The sequence below is a fragment of the Chlamydotis macqueenii genome, chromosome 22, assembly GCF_036417535.1.
Source record: "Chlamydotis macqueenii isolate bChlMac1 chromosome 22, bChlMac1.mat, whole genome shotgun sequence".
NCBI lineage: Eukaryota > Metazoa > Chordata > Aves > Otidiformes > Otididae > Chlamydotis > Chlamydotis macqueenii.
In genome coordinates this window covers 1,888,086-1,904,100 of record NC_141577.1, presented here as the reverse complement: position 1 = coordinate 1,904,100, position 16,015 = coordinate 1,888,086, and the positions used below count along the sequence as shown (strand labels likewise).

Genomic DNA, 16,015 nt, shown 5'->3' with positions numbered 1-16,015 from the left:
AATGACAACAGAAGTAATGCATTAGAGGTATTAGGCAGCTAATGTTCAAACAGTGCTTTGAAGAAAGAATAATTTACTGCTAAATATTCATAGAAACAAGGGCTAGAAGGCACCTGGAGAGGTCATCTTGTTTATTTTTTTCTGCCCTAAGGCAAGATCAACTCAGCTTAAACACCATTTTGCAACCTTCCCTTAAAAACCTTTAGCAATAAGTACTCAATATCCTCCGTAGGTGATTCAGTGCAGCATTTAACTCGCCTGACTATTATGTTAAATTCTAATTTTATTGAACAAGAGAAATCTGGAAACGCGCACCTTATCCAAGAGCCTAGAATGCTTCTCCCTTCAGCTGCAAGCAACGCTTGTGCCAGCTATATGCTAGAGGATTGTGTGTATGTAATGCCGCAAGAGACGATGGATAAAAATAAAACGGAGGAATTGCAGAAGTTTCTTAGAATAGCGCATTGGAAGGAAGTGCTTGTGTTTTGAATTATGTTGGTTTTACTGAAAGCTCTTGAAATTGTTTTTTAAAAGTTGAAAGGTTATGTTTTCATCAAGAGCAGACCTTCAGACTTTCCTAAGTTTGTGATCGTCACCTTTTTCCACTACCTGAAAGGTAGCACTGTTTTATAGAAATGGAAGAGAGTTCCTGTATCTTTTGGATAAATTATTCTAGCGTTAAACTTCAAGTCTGAGGCTCCTGGTTTTGGCATATGGTTTAGCTATAACTTTGTTCATAATCTGTTGCCTGTATGTAACAATAGAAGTTTTTATGATTTAATAATGACAGCATCACTGCTGCTGCGATGTGCTGAAATAATTGTGCTGTATGTGGAGTACTATGGGTTATATAGTCAGTTATGTTTCATCGTTAAAGTGTTCCTGCTTCCTTTTTGTTATGACATTGGGTTTTGTTCAAAGCTGATCTTGTGTCCAAAAAGACATTGTAAAAATCTCCTGAAACGCGGTGTTCCCCCTCCTCCCGCTGGTGCTTCTTTGGGTGATGTTTAGTAGTCAGGCCTTTTCTGTGCTGTCTTGCTGACATACCAGAACTGGAAATGAGTCTCAGCTGGATGTGTACGTTGAAGTCACTCCTTTCAGAAGGCGTTTGGCACGTGTAGTGGTGGCAGCGCGTGCCAGCCCGGTTCTCTCCAAGCCCCATTCCCAGGGTGCGCGTTCACTGGTCTTTTTTCTCAGGGAATCGCTCAAAACATCAAGAGCCGAAGGCTTGTGTGTCGTAACCCCAGAGCCTGGCGTGCTACGGCTTGTGTCTTTCCTTTTGCTTCAGCAGGGCCAGGCACAAATCCTCTCAGTGGTTCTTCCATCTGCTGTAGTGCTTTGTGCCACGCTATGGCAACATCTTATTTTCTTCATCGGGTCAGGAATGTGCTGTGGAGATGGGCTTTGTGTACGGTTTTGATGGGACTTGTAGCTGCAGTGCCTCGTTTCATAGCTAGGAACCCTCTGTAGAGGCTGATGCGCTAGTTGTGTGCCCATCTAAGACTGCGTTCCCGGTGGCCACGTGGAGACCTTCACGTGCTCTCTCTTGTTGCTGTGTCAGAAGTCAGGTAAGTTCCCTTGGCGAGCCCGCAAAGCACTTAGCGCTTTCCTGATCAAAGCTAGAGCTTTGATGAGTAGGAGGTGCAGAAACTCCACACAAACTCCACGGCATTGATTTGGAAGAAATATCTGTCTGTTCGCAGTGCCAGCTCTGCTGCCAACATGACTCAAGTTTCTGAATCGCATTCTTGGTTTAAAAGCATTTTACATAACTGTGCAGGCAAGCGCTGAATATTGAGGTAGAAGAGGAAACCATTGATCTCAAACACAATTAAGAACTGTTTTTACACTGCCACTGCCACCCCTCAAAGCAAGTAGAAGTAATTCTTGGCTGCAGTTCTGGCACCTTTGTGTTTCCAGCCGTGCTGTGCGCTTGTGCTGCTTGCCCTCCATCTGGTGAACAGGTAGTTTGAAACGGAACTAAATTTGATCTTACTTCATGAAAGGAGGATCGGCTGAAAATATCTATGTTGACTTGAGTAGATCTTAAAGCAGAGAAAATGTACAGTGCATCAGGCTATAATGCCTCTGTGGAAGCAATTTTGCACCGTGAACATGACTTCTCAAAGGTTTGTTTTAAAATAAGATCGCATAGGGTGTAGTGTTGTGGGAAACGGGTGCTGTTGGTCTGCAGCACAGAGACGCGTTCCATACAGCCTCAACCATTTCGATTGCTGCGGAGGCCGGAGATGATTACCGTAGTCCAAACTCGGTGTGTATTCTGTGTTCGATATTCTGCTGCTCCCTCAAGACAGCACTGCAAATTGCTCTTGCTGGAGTAATGACAGTGGCATCTCTCCTTTGCTCCTATTTAAAGAAGTGTGTTACTAAATTCATATAAAACCATGTTTATTCTTCTTGTGAAACTAGTTCTCCGTTGCTAGATTGTTCCCTCTGGTTCTGGCAGGATCAGGTGTCTGGCGCTTATTGCTACACAGAGCTCATTCTTTAGATATGCAAGTGGGGCTCTGCACATTTTACTTTTAAATCAAGGGACAGGCTCCCAAAACAGAACGCTACAGTTTGGAGAGTTAGTGCATCAGGCTGGAAGTATCATAGTGTCCTGGTTTCAGCCGGGATTAATGTTCATTCTAAATACTCGCTTTTCAGCTTTATGGATCTATTTTTAATTCTACAGATTTCCAGAATTTTTGCTAGGTGCTCTGGCATTGGTTTTTATTCTTTGCTAGTAAAGATGGTGTATATTTTTTTTAAGAAAAAAAAAAAAAATGCATTGCTTGTTTTCTCCTTTTCTGTAACACTATTTCCTAATGATTAACTCACGAGTTTTGTGGGCTAGTGTGTGTTGTAACACCCGACAGCATCCTAAGAAGGGCTGTGTGGGGGGTTTTTTTGAGGGGGTAGGGGGCCTTCTAAATGCTGTTGATGTGTCAGTGTGGAGGTGGTAAACTCGTGTTTGTATGGTAGTAGAATCTGGCAGGGGGAATTTGTTTTTGCAGTGTCAATTTTCAGAAATATTTGTGCGTTATCCTTATTTGTAGCTATAATCTAAGGATGTCGAGGCAAAACATTTGCCTGAGCCTCTGACTGATTTCTTTTTGGCCTCCATCTTACTTCATATTTAGCCATCGTTTTCAGATGTCTGGATGGAATATGCTTCTGCTGCCCTGTGATACAGCGCTGTGTAGAACGGCTCTTTCCCATAGTGTAAGTCATGGGAATGTGACTGTACTGTATGCAAAGAACCCGACGCTTCTGATATCGCCAGAGTCTGTGGTACTTGATGATATTGCTGAGTTATTGCCTCCTCCTTCATCGAGAGCCTCAAGGCTTTTCAGTACTTCCCTCTGGCATTTGCCGTTTGCATATCCCTTCAGATGTTTGGATAAATTTCATTTAGACCTGCTCTCTACCCAGCTGACTTTGTTTGGTTGCCTTCTTTGTCAAGGCCAGCTTGGGAGTGACTTAAAAGTAGGCACGTCAGACGCTGTGACATGACCCTTGCTGGCTGGGGAGGTTGTCCTCCGGTTCCCGTTCCCAAGCTCACTTGGCGAGCGGCACCAGCGATGCCTGGGAATGTCCTGCGGCTGGCAGCTGCTGCTCTGGTGGGCTGTTCCCGGCTGTTGATTTTCCAGCTGAAGAGCTCTGGGTACCTGCTCCGGGTGGAATTGCAAGATCAGAGATCTTGGGTTTATTTGTGGTTTTACTGTAGCTTGTGTTTTCAATAGCAGGTTCTTGCTCAAGCGTGCAGGTTGTAGGCATCCAGGGTGAGATGGTTTCATTTCACTGCTTCCCCCTTCCCACAACATTAAAGAGAGAGCACAAACTAGCATATGTTTGGTTTTTTAAGGAAAAAAAAAAACAAACAAAAAACCAAACCAACACCCAAACAAGCAACAAAATAATACCCAACTCCAGACAGTAGATGTGTCTTCATGCTTTCTTTGTGCTCTTATGAAGTGAAGCCCTTAAGTGTTTGTCAGCTGCCACAGGATTTTGTAAGTTTAATGTTTGTAAAAGATGTTCTGCTCGGGTGAGCAGAAAAGCTCTAATTGCAAAGTGTTGATGTCGTAGTTCTTGAGATGTGCTTGCTAATCTGCTCTATAATCACCTCCAGGCATTTTATGTGTAGACCTCAGCTTTTTGGCCTCCAATTTTTTTTTTTCCTTTGTCTGGAAACAAAATGTTTGCCGTCATGGAGCGTATTCCAGGCTGTGCAGACTGCACTGGCAGTTGTGAAGCTGGTGTATCCCAGTCTCTCCTGTTCTTACACCCTCATTTCTTGCTCTGTGTGGTTTTTTTTTGGGGGGGGAGAGTGTTTGCTCGCTTGTATCTAATTCAGTAACGTGTCCACACTGTGAGTTAGGGTGTTTTGTGTGCGTGAGCCTCATCTAGATTCTTCTGCAGGAGCATCTCTGCATCGCCTGGTTTTCAGGTTGCAGGCTCCTGGGACTCAGGCTCGTAGCTCAGCTAATCCGAGGCCAGCGTGGCACCCCGGTTTGCGTTGGTGCAGCGCCGATGAGGAGCCGGCTTTTGCTAAGGAGGTGTTGCGTGGAGCAGGAGCGTGTCAGGCTTGCAGAGTGCTTGCCCAGCTTCTGTATGGAGAGGCAGCCGCGCTGGAATTGGCAAATTCTCTCTGGTTATGGTTGCAACCAGGTGACACGGGAGATGGACTTTTAACTTTTATTGGTCAGAAACAAGATGGTGTCAGAGTCGCCAGTTTACTCTTAAAACTTCTGCGAGACCGTAGCATGCATTACATGAATGCAACGCGGGGAGCGTGGGGATCCTCAGAGCACCTCTTGCCCTTCTGCACGGGGTTACGGTGGCAATCTTTGGAGGAGGAAGGATGAAGTCTAATGAAGCTCTAGAATTTCCCTGCAGACTGCATATCAAAAAGACAAACAGGTTTGGATACTGATGCTGTGAAGTCAGAGGAACTGCCTCCCTGTTAGCTTTGGTGGGCTTATCTTCTATTCTGTGCTTTGGTATTTTTTTTGTTGGCACTAATCCTGATACGAGGCATTCTTAAAAGAAGAGAACTCAGCTTCCCCTTGGGTGGAGGAACTTACCTAATTGCACAGGAATGATTTCATTAGTAGTTTGTCTCACAGAGCCAACGCTGGAGCTATGCATGACAGAGGGTTTTTTTTTTTTGTTTTCCTGACAATCCTCTAATGCTTGCAAACACCTTCAAGGCCGCTTATGTGTCTGTATTTTAATGGGAAGAATTTACTGCAGTGATGTTCTGAGCAGTTTTAACCTACTTAAGCTTTTATTTTGGAGTTTATAGTGATTTAATTCTATAGATTTTTCAGAAAATCAGCCTATTGGTGTGACTCGTTTCTACTCTTACTCAATTTCCTAACAATGATCCTAAACAGTCACTTAAAGTCGCAGTCGTCCCTTGGGTCGGGCATCAGGCTGTTCGTTTTGCGTTCTGAAATCAGACTGGTGTTTACCTTGAAGATAGGAATTTTTTTGTATCCATCAAAAGGACTTTTAAAATTAGAGATGACTGGAGTAAAGCATTTCTAGCTCTTCCTGAAGTTTGGATTAATACCACAGAGATGTAGATTTAGTGAGTGACACTTACTTTTGCGTGCAGTAGGGGGTAAAGTGATGGTGGTGGAATTTTCTTCCTCTTCACTCCATTAGCTTTTTTATTTTTTAACCTGTTGTTTCTCACAGTTATGTAGAGCATTATATTCCAGTACAGCATGTAAGAGGGTTGAGTGTAAGTAATTTGTGTTTTTAAATAAAGCCTTGAAAAGTGATTTAGGTAGTCTTCGAGATGAATTGCATCTCCAGTTGCAGAAGAGACCCTGTCTAGTGTTCGTATTGAAATATTGCCGGTACAGAGCAGGTTCAAGGATGAGCTTTTATTTATGTGCCTGAACTATTTTCTGTCTGTGTTTAACAATGCAGATCAAGGAGGGGAGAATCAAATGCCAATTTAGTGCTCTTGTTAGAATATTTATCTCTCTCTATTTTCTTACAAATACTTGATATGTCTTAGTTTGTAGGCGGGTAGTATTATAATGCAAATAGTTGCTGAAGAGTCATCAAGTCACTTATTTCCATAGGTTCCTTACCTGGAGTTTTTTCCTGTTTTGAACTCTTGCTTTGAGACTGAAAATACGATCTTCTGACCTCCTCTCTGTCAAAATTCCCTTCGGCTCTTCCCACGCCACCCGTGTCCCCTTCTCAGGTTGATGAAAGAAAGATACAACTGCTCAGAATCTGCCTTGGAAAGTGTAGGCTGCGGGAGGTAACAAACTGATTGTCTGACAGGAATCTCTTTTATCTGTTAATAAGCTTTTATGGATCGTCATTGCTTTGGAGCAGTAGGTTTTGACAGTACTGGCGATTGGCGCTGCCTCCCGTCGGTATTTTGGCGCGTTGTACAGCGTTACTGTGCTTCCCTTCAGCTTGAGGAGGGACTGAAACAAACCTTTACGTGGTGGCTGAGGAGCAAACGGGGATTGTGCCTGTCTGTCAGAGCTAAATCTGCTTGTGTCTTTTTCCACTACATGGCGACGCACGAGTGTCTTGAGATCTTTCCCTATAGAAAATGTAGCACCTCTTCTGTAAGTCGAGAGTCACAGAGACTTATTGTTTGTACATGGTGTGTCCGTGTCGTTCATGGAACCTTCAAACCTGCTCCAGGTGACCCTGAGAGCGTTTCATGCTGGTAACTCACTGGCTTCCTCCGCTTTGCTCGCTTGAGGAGTGAGCGCTGACTCCTCTGGCATTCACCAGGATGCTTTCAGCGCATGGGAAGCACCGAGTCCCATCCTGTCGGGCTGTGTCTTGGCAGGTTCTACGCACGCCTATGTTTTTGGCACATCTGCTCCATCCTTCCAGGCTGTGATCCCTGTTGGAAATCCTTCTGGAGCCACGTGCTCCTGTCGCACAGGGGAAGCCAGCAAGGCTGGTTTTGGTGTTCCAAGGCTGGCCTTGGTGTTCCAAGGGATTCCCAGGTTGTGCATCTGACTTCATTTTTAATATTAACTAGAGCTGTCTTAAGAGGTTCTTGTCAAAAAGGCGGGCGCTGACCTAGGGGTTTATGAGGGGAGAAGAATTGTGTCAGCTGGAACTTGAAATGTGCCCGGACGGTGCCACGTGGGCTGGCATGGTCTCTGTCGTCCAAGGACGAGGTTGGTCGATGCTGCGTGTCCTGACCTTTTCATCGTCTTCGCTGCAGCGCAGCACGGCTGTATGGGCAAGTCTGAACCCAGTTATTGTCCCTTTGTTTTCTCCGTGTAAGTTTCTGGTACCTACTGTAAATAAAGCCGTTTGCAAGGATACAGGTCTTAATGAATGCACGGGCAACATCCAGTATAAAGTTAATAACAGCCAGACTGCTTAACATCCTGCCGTTGCAGAATACCAAGTGACAGGCATGGGGCTTGTTTCAGTTGAAAGATTTGAATTTTAAATCTTTGTGCTTTTGACATTCTGCGTTATACAGACTGTTAATTTCCCTGTTGATTATACTCAAGGAGAAGAGATATTTTAAAAATAGTGTAAAGCCACGAAAGCTGACGCCTTTCAAATAGGCACAGAAGCAACTGTTTCATTACACTTTTTAGAAATAATATCGGGCTGACATTGATGTTCTGGTTCCAGGTTGAAGGGGGGTTAACCTGCAGTGTTGTTAGCTGTAACAAGCAAGAGAAGAAATTATTTTATAATAGGTGTGCAGTGGAGTGTGAGCTGTGCTCGGGCATCAGTTATGTTTGTAACTCCTTGTGGAAAGGCAGAGCTCTAATAGGGAGATAAGGAGACTATTTTTGTTTTAAATTATTAATTTTTTTTAATGTTCTTTTTCAATCTTTGGAAAAATAAAACTTAAAAAAACACTTCCAGAGGCTGTGAGTGTCTCTGCATTGTTGCTGTGAGACGTGGACCAGCATATCTTATTTTGACACTTTTCCAGAGCAGTTAGCCAGGCTGGCCCCTTCCTGTATTCCCGGGACTCGAAGGGAATCTCCGGGAGCCTTTGACTGCTGCCCTCCCTCATTGTTAACGTTTGGTTTTGTTTCTCCCAGCTACCAGAATGTCCACGGATGGTGGCTTTGGCACGGCTAGCAACAGCGATGCCCAGCAAAGCCTCCAGTCCTTCTGGCCGCGCGTCATGGAGGAGATACGCAATCTCACAGTGGTGAGTGTCCTCATCGGCTGGGTTACTTCTGAAGAACTGACCCTCAAAAGTGGATGGTGATGTCTGGCAGCAAGATAAACCTCAGCTTGAACATATTCCTGCTGCTGACAGGATCCAGTAGGGTTGGCTGTTTGCACCCTGCAAGGTGGCCTTAAGAGCTGATAAATAATTATTTGAATGGCCGGGGCTTTGACTACTGGCTACAGCTGTTTAGCTGACAGAAGATGGAGGGATTTGAGACTGTGCTTCCCGTTATACTGCCTGGGCTGTTTAACTGCTGCTCAAATTCTGGCATAGAAAATGTGTGAGCAGCGTGTGAGGGAACCCTCCGCTCCGACACCCCACACCAGCACACCCCGGGAGATACTACTGTTCAAAATATGACTTGGTCCTTTCCCCATTTCATAAATTCAAACACCTGGCTATTGACAGACAGTCACAATTTTGTGAATGAGTTTTGGGGTTTAGACTTTTGTATAGAACTATTATGCCCTTTTCCAGAACCATCTCATTTGACAAGCCTGAAATTTTGAAAATCACTTGAATGCCAAGTACATCGTTATCACATGCTTTATTAATTTAAAGACGTTTGATTAAAAAAAAATCCTGCATAGGCTGAGAATAAGAATTGGACTAAGTAGCTTCTATTTTTTTCCATCCCCAAAAGAGATGTGCCTGAGAACAAGGGCATATCGTAAAAATGACTTTTCAAGAGAGATTGATAGATCACTGAGATGCGGTGGTCCTGAAAGCACGCTCCTGTGCTTTTAATGTAACTGAAAACAAAAGAACTCCAGTCGAAGACGGGTTGTTCAAAGCGAAACCCCCAATCCGCTAGTCTGAAGATAAGCTGCTTTTTTCAGCCTGTGTGCAGATAGTTGATTAAAGAAACAGATGTAGAAATTTGTATGCATAACCAGAATTAATTACTTTCCTCTTTCAGTACAGTGAATTCTTGTGTTCAAGAGCTGTAGTTTGTCTTCATCTCCACATGAAAGGGGTTTATTCTGCAGCTTATCAAGTGCGGGCAGCTTAATTTTTAACTGTCATATGAATCTATTTATTGCATTGCAAGCTAGTAAGTCATTGAAAATTTAACTGAGGACAGTGAAGGGGAATGGGAAAGGAAAAGGGATAACCGCAAAACATTCCTACGCGTGCGGTTGTCCCCTGCGTAACGAAATCCTGAAATTCATTGTGCATCTTGCTGGAAGTGCTCCCAAGGCTGTGGACGTAAGTGAACCTAAAGCTCGTCTGCGCAGGTCAGAGCTGTGTGGTGGAAAGCCTGCTTTGGTTGCCTGCTTTTGGGGCTCTCTCTGCCTGGTTTTGTGCGTTAGCCATGTGCCACTGGTAGCTGAAGTTCAGGGAGGAAGGAGCAAGGGCGCTGCTTTAGAAAAACAAACCAGAGCTCCCCATTCTCTGCCCGACTGACCAGAAACGGCTGCGGCCTAGCCTTGGGGAAATAGGAAACAGGACTAGGCTGAAGCTAGCTCCACGGTGAGTTAGAATAGGCCTGTGGAAACATTGAGACCTAATTTGGGAAAAAGAAAAGAAGAAGAATTGGTGTCTAAAGTTTGTTCTGCTGGGCAGTAGCCAGTAGCGGTCATGCTTCCCTTCATCATAGTACTTGCGTATTAATTTTGATTTATGTGACATTTGCCTGTCTGCCTTAAAGGAATACAGGAGCTTTAATTTTTTCTAATTTATCCCACTGTCTCTTTTGTTTAAAGATTTTAATAGCATTGTACCTATGCATGTCTACTTGGCAGTTCTGCTGTTCGTAGAAGTTAATATACATAAGACTGTGAAGAATTTCACAGATTTTATCCTCATCTTTCTTTGAGGCTTGCTCAAAGCTCATGAGACTCTTTAAAAAGGAAAGAGCTTTTAAAAAAATTTTTAAAACAACAACAAAAAATCCTCAAAAAAACCTTTGGGATATTTTTCCATGCCCTAGCAACCTCTTAACTTGTTTATGTGGCGGTTACTGCTTGAAAAGCCACCCTGAGCGCGTTGCGTTCAAGCGCAGGTCCCAGCCCTGACTGCCCTCTTCTCTCATTGCCGAAAATCCTCCCAAAACACTGCGTTCACCAGTGGGGTGCAAGAGCCGTCGGCACTCCTTGCGAGGAGACCCCCACGCCCCGGATGAGTTCTGATTTGCAGGATATTACTGGGAGCACCAGGAACAGCGCATTCAACGTTACTCTGCAGAATGAGGGCACAGAACGCTTTTTTTTATATATATACGCCTAGAAAGTAATGTATATAAATATGCCTAACTTTTTAATACATAAATTAAATAAAATGCCCCCTGCTGGCATGCTGGCTGGGCCACGCACAGCCTCCATATGGTGCTTCAATAGAAAACAGCATTTTCAGCGTTTTTCCCCCTCTTTTGTTTCACTAACATGTCTTGCAGTGCTTTCTTCCCTAGAGAAATTAGTTTCCTTTTATTTTCTATGGCATTTTTGTTAAGAAGGGAAGACAGTTTTTTTTAGAAGCCCTTTGTGGGTAGGGATTCTGCATTCCTGATGCAATGGTACGTAGCCTCAGCCTTTCTCCCTTTTTAAGAGGCTCCTGGTAGCAACATTCTATGGATTTATTTATTTCTTTTAATTCCTCTTTCTGCCTTCAGCGAAGGGAGGCTGCTGTTTGTAGCGAAGTTGCCCTAACCCCGAGAGCTCTCTGCAGAGAGGATCTGTCCAGGGGACAGGTTGGTGTCTCCTCTCCTGCGGACGGTGGCTCGGCGTCTCTGCTGCCGCTGGTGTTGGGTACAACTGGCAGCTGAGCGGAGCAGGATGGTTCAGTGCAGTGCCAGTGCTCGCTCTCTGTCTCCGAAACAATCACTGCACCATTTTGGCCCTTTGGAAAATAGGAAGAAATCAATTTAAACATCAGTAGAAGTTTGTTTTGTTTTTTAACAAGATTCTTGCAAGGTTTTTAACACCAAAATTGGTGTTGGGCTACAGGGAAGTACAAATGAAGCAAAGAAGATTTCATCCTGTTGCCCCACATAGCTCTTGTTTGCCTTAATTTTCTCTTGTGACTTTTTGTAAATTCCGATGCTTTCTGGGTCCCGAGACACCTAATTGAATTAGTTACTTCAAATATAAATAGATGCAGAAATGTGTAACATTAGAAACATTCTGTTCTGCAGAGTGACTGCAGCTTTGAGGTGAACAGCAGATACGAGTATCTGACAGGAGACTCAAGCAGAATTCTATCACTATGAAGTGCAGAAAAGCAGATGAGGATACTTGGGTCTGAGGAGAAGCTGCCTCGAAGAAAATAAGTTATTTTTATAAATCTAATTTTAGCTAGTTTAGTTCTAGACCATGCAGACTTGTTTTAGCATTTCATAGCTTACCTTTGTTTTCAGTTAAGTTTCAGTGAAGTCTCTCAAATGTGAATCTCTCTGCAGAAAGACTTCAGAGTTCAAGAACTCCCTCTGGCTCGTATTAAGAAGATAATGAAGCTAGATGAAGATGTGAAGGTACGCTCTTGGGTTTTTTCCTGAGTATTTATCATCCTTTTGGTGGATATTGTTCCTTGCAATTAATGACTTGTATCATTATTTATCATTATTTTAAAGCACATTCTAAACAGTTGCCTTGAATGCGATATTAGCTGACCGTGTATAATTAAACTGAACTGGGAATGCAGAGTAATTTGTGATCTTTGCTGAAGACTTGAAATTTCTGCTTTCTTCTGCTAAATACCAGTCTACTGTATAATTCTGGGTATTTTTTAACTTTTTTTTTCCTAGTGCTTAACTGTCTTTTCTCATGTTTCTTCCTTGTTTCTCTTGCCTCTTGCTTTCATAAAGCTGTAGAGTGTTTAGTGTGAGGAGTGGTATCACTTAAACATGTGCTACACATGGTTTTATGGAAAAAATAAGTAATAACTGAGATGGGTAGCATGGGCTTGATACCAGTATTTGGGCTGAACCCCTGCCATGCGATTGGTGACAGTAATGCACAAATTGACTGATGAAAACCTACTGACATGAAGGGAAGGAGAAAGGAGTCACCCGCAGGATTTGACTCTTGCGCTGCTCCAATCCTCTCTGTTTTTTAAGTTGGAAAACTCTGTCAGACACTGAACTCCTAAGAGAGAAGAGGATGGTTTGCACTTTCTTCTTGTTTCTCGCAATGTGACGTCATCCTTCTGTTAGGACAACCTTTAACATTTAAACGAGGCCCTGCAAAAGGTGTGCGTGGTCTTTCCATGCAGGGGAGCTGTTCCTTCAGCCTGGAAAAGGAGTGAACCCGGCCTCTGGGGTCCCAGTTCAGTGTCTGAGCTGAATGAGTGCCAGATTTTTTATGATGAAGGGGAAGATGAGATTTTAGGGCAGGGTGGGGGGAAATCTCTGGCCTTCCTGGAACATTATTTAAGAAGAAGGCTGTACTAGGGAGTAAGCATTCATGCCAAGCCAGCTAAGAATGAAATGGCTTAATTTGAATAAAACTTGAGCGAGATACTTTTTAAGGAGAAGGAATTTGGTGAGGCAGAGTCTTTAGTCAGGCCTCCAAACTTCCTGTGCAATTTCAGCTATTCATTTCAAATTACAAAAATGTTACAACTGTGTAGTAAGGGCCAAGCTTTAAAATGAGCCCTTGACCCGTGCTCTTCAATTTCCGAATCGCTAGGTAGGTGGGCACTGCTGCTGTTTGCCGGCATCCCATAATCCGGCGCGCTATGGAGTTGGCACCTGACTAGTTGTGGAGGAAACAGACTTGCGAGACAAATTTTAGGTGCCTAATGCTTGGAACACTGCGTGTAACTTGTGGCTGGTAGCTGTGGGCTGTCAGACCCGTAGATATTTTGATGTGGAAATTCCTCCAGCTGCACTGTTAAACAGATTTGACTAACGGTAAAGTTACTCTGACTGCCGCTTTGCAGTACTGGAATACTAACAGTAAACTTTAAAGAAAGAATTTTAAAATTTGTGAATTTAATTGCAGATGATTAGCGCAGAAGCTCCCGTGTTGTTCGCCAAGGCAGCTCAGATATTCATAACAGAATTGACTTTGCGAGCGTGGATACACACAGAAGACAACAAACGCAGGACTCTGCAGGTAAGGGAGCTGCTCCTACCCAGCCTCCAGCTGCTCCACAAGCTTGTTTCCAGCTCTTTGTTTCCATAATATGAGGCATGTTTTGTAGACAGTAACTTTAGTACCTGTGTTTATCGCTACAGACCTGTGTACAAAGTACAGTCCCCAGTGTAACTGTGCAACCGAAAGGCTTTTTTTTTCTTAATTTGTTTTTTAAAAAAAAAGCAAACAAAACAACACAACCCCAAAGCTGCAGCTGTCAGCTGTGACCTGCTCTAAGGGCTCAGGATAGCTGTAGCTGTTTAACTCCTAGCTGATTTGTTTCTCAGTAGCACTTCTAATGTAAGCTTGTAGATGTTAGTTTGTGTCAGTAACCATGTAGAGATGAAAACAAAAATACTCTCCTCCACAACAGATTACTGTTTCTTCTGGGTTGAGATGTCCTCAGTAATAGTCAATTTTTAGTGGTTCAAGAGTAAACCGTAACTCTTTTAAATATATATAAAATATATATGCACACACACTTTTTGGTTTTTTTTTTTCTTTTCCTAAAAAGACCCTAAAAATTGGCATTTACTTTTAGTCTTACCAGAAGCAATTGAAACTGTAATAACCATCAGTTCAGGCCCGCAGGTCAGCGATGAGGGATTGTGGTGTTTAGGACTGTGTCAGCTCTCCAGTACCGCGGTGCAGAGATTGCTGTGGTGGCAAGGAGACGTGTCTGATTTCAGTCCAAAGCTGTCCTGTCGAATGGGCGTCCAGCCACTCGTTCCCCACTGAACTGGGCTGATGCTACTTGCTTAACGCAGGTTTTAATGCAGTTGCTGAGGGAAGGATGTCTTTGATACACATTCCACAAACAAGACGCTTCATAAGCACAAGTGCTGACTCAGGCATGTCCTGTTAACAGCTTTCAAACTTGGATGGATCTGTTTATTTCAGAATCGTACTTAAATCCTGGTCCAACGTGTAAGACCTTGGGTTGGCTCAGGTTTTGTTTCTGACTGCCGTGCCTTCCACAGCAGCTGCCATCCTGGAACAGCTGCTGTCTTCATGGGTAGTGCAGCTGGAGAAATGCAGCCTCTGCTTGTAACGTATTTGGGAAGAAAATTTTGAGTAGAGAGGTCTGAGTTATGGAAGTCTGTTCCTGGGGTAATTGGATCGAACCCAGTCCTCAGCACGGAGAATGAAATACGAGATACATCTGTTCAGTAAAAGTTTTCTTCCTGGTGAAGATACTTTGATAATATACGCTGCGTGCGGTACGAAATGAATGTGTCTCTTGTGCTTTCCACATGATCGTTGTTTGGCCGTTAAATGCCGAGGCAGTATAAGGTTTAGAAATGTCAACTAGCCCGAAATGAGCAACTTGATGGTCTTTTATATTTTACCTACTCATTAGGCAGCCTAGGCATCTTTGTCTCCAAATTTTGTTCATATATATGCTTTACAAATTTGTCTTCAGCTAATGAGAGTGAGACTGTTAGTAGCTTCTTGAATTAGCCCTACTTTTTAACATGGCTTGCAAGAATTTTGAAATGACTGAGTACATTTTCTTTTTCTTTTCTTTTTTTTTTTAAAGAAATTCAGGTCTTCTATCTTGGGGGTAGTTTCAGATCTTAAGTAAATACATTTAAGTAATGACTTACTGCTGTCTTTTTCAGGGCTTTAATGCTTTGACCTAATGCTGTTCTTTGGTTTTCTTTTTCAGGCAAGGTATAAAAGTAAAGTTATAAGCCGTTTTGAGAAGATACGTACCTTGCCAGTTTTTCATAGAAGCTCGTTGGCTCTTGCACATCCTTTTTCTGATACATGTTTGGCCAGTTTGCTGAGTATATGTTTTAATCTTCATGCTTTCTTTTAACCATTTTGCACTTCCACGTGTCAGAGCTTGTTCTCAACATCTCTTGGGATTCCCCTGGCCCGAATAAGATCCTGTGATACTTTTTCTCTTTTTTAATCTCATGCCCAACTCGTAGATTCTGCATATGTTGCTATTAGTACAGTCACCTTGGTCTTTCTGCAAAGCTTCTTTTCAGATATCTTTGGGATTTAATTTTTTTTTTTTTTAGTAGAAATCCCTTTTTCAATGTGCTAAAAAACTTATGGTGGTTGTCATGGCCTCTGTAGTGAATTACAGCGGTACTGTTGTGGAAAGCCTGGTTAGGCCTGGCAGGTGAGGTGATGGCTGTAGAAGCCTGGGTTTGATAAGCACGTTCTTACTGCATGTCTTGGAGGCCTCGCTCAGCACAGGGCAGTGTTGAAAGGTTCCTTTCACAAGACCTGTTGACAGGTGCTGAAACAGAAGTTCTCGCCGCCTGGCTTGACTGCTTCGGGTCTGGAGAAGGCACTCTCGCTTGACTCAGTTAAAAAGCTCTAACTTTATTTTTCCAGTGACAAAACAGACTTCTAAAGCTGAAGAATGGTTTTCTCTTTTTGTTGTTCTAGAGGAATGACATTGCTATGGCAATTACAAAGTTTGATCAGTTTGATTTTCTTATCGATATTGTTCCAAGAGATGAACTGAAGCCTCCAAAGCGGCAGGTGAGACACAAAAATGATTGCCGTATTGTCTGTCCTTTCCTTGGTGTGATTTCAGTCTCTAATTAAAAAGAGAGTTGATAAAGCACTACGGATTCAGATTTAAACATGAGGTTTGTCCTTCGTTCTTAGATTTTTTTTTTTTTTTTTTTTTTTTTTTAAAATGGAAATAGAGCTTGAGTGAAGATGTATGGAAGTCTAACTTGTGGATTTATTCAGGTGACAAAAG

The 16,015-nt window shown here is 43.1% G+C and overlaps 1 protein-coding gene across 7 annotated transcripts in view; it reads left to right on the top strand.

The window, feature by feature from the left end:
* Positions 1-16,015, top strand: part of NFYC (nuclear transcription factor Y subunit gamma) — a 34,798-nt gene that overhangs the window by 9,785 nt on the left and 8,998 nt on the right. For all 7 annotated transcript variants that reach the window (XM_086765027.1, XM_086765030.1, XM_086765029.1 and 4 more), the window contains 4 exons: positions 8,076-8,188; positions 11,610-11,681; positions 13,153-13,266; positions 15,694-15,789. In XM_086765027.1, the coding sequence (XP_086621153.1) occupies positions 8,084-8,188; positions 11,610-11,681; positions 13,153-13,266; positions 15,694-15,789 (387 nt within the window). In that variant the 5' untranslated portion in view covers positions 8,076-8,083. The remainder of the gene's footprint in view (positions 1-8,075; positions 8,189-11,609; positions 11,682-13,152; positions 13,267-15,693; positions 15,790-16,015) is intronic.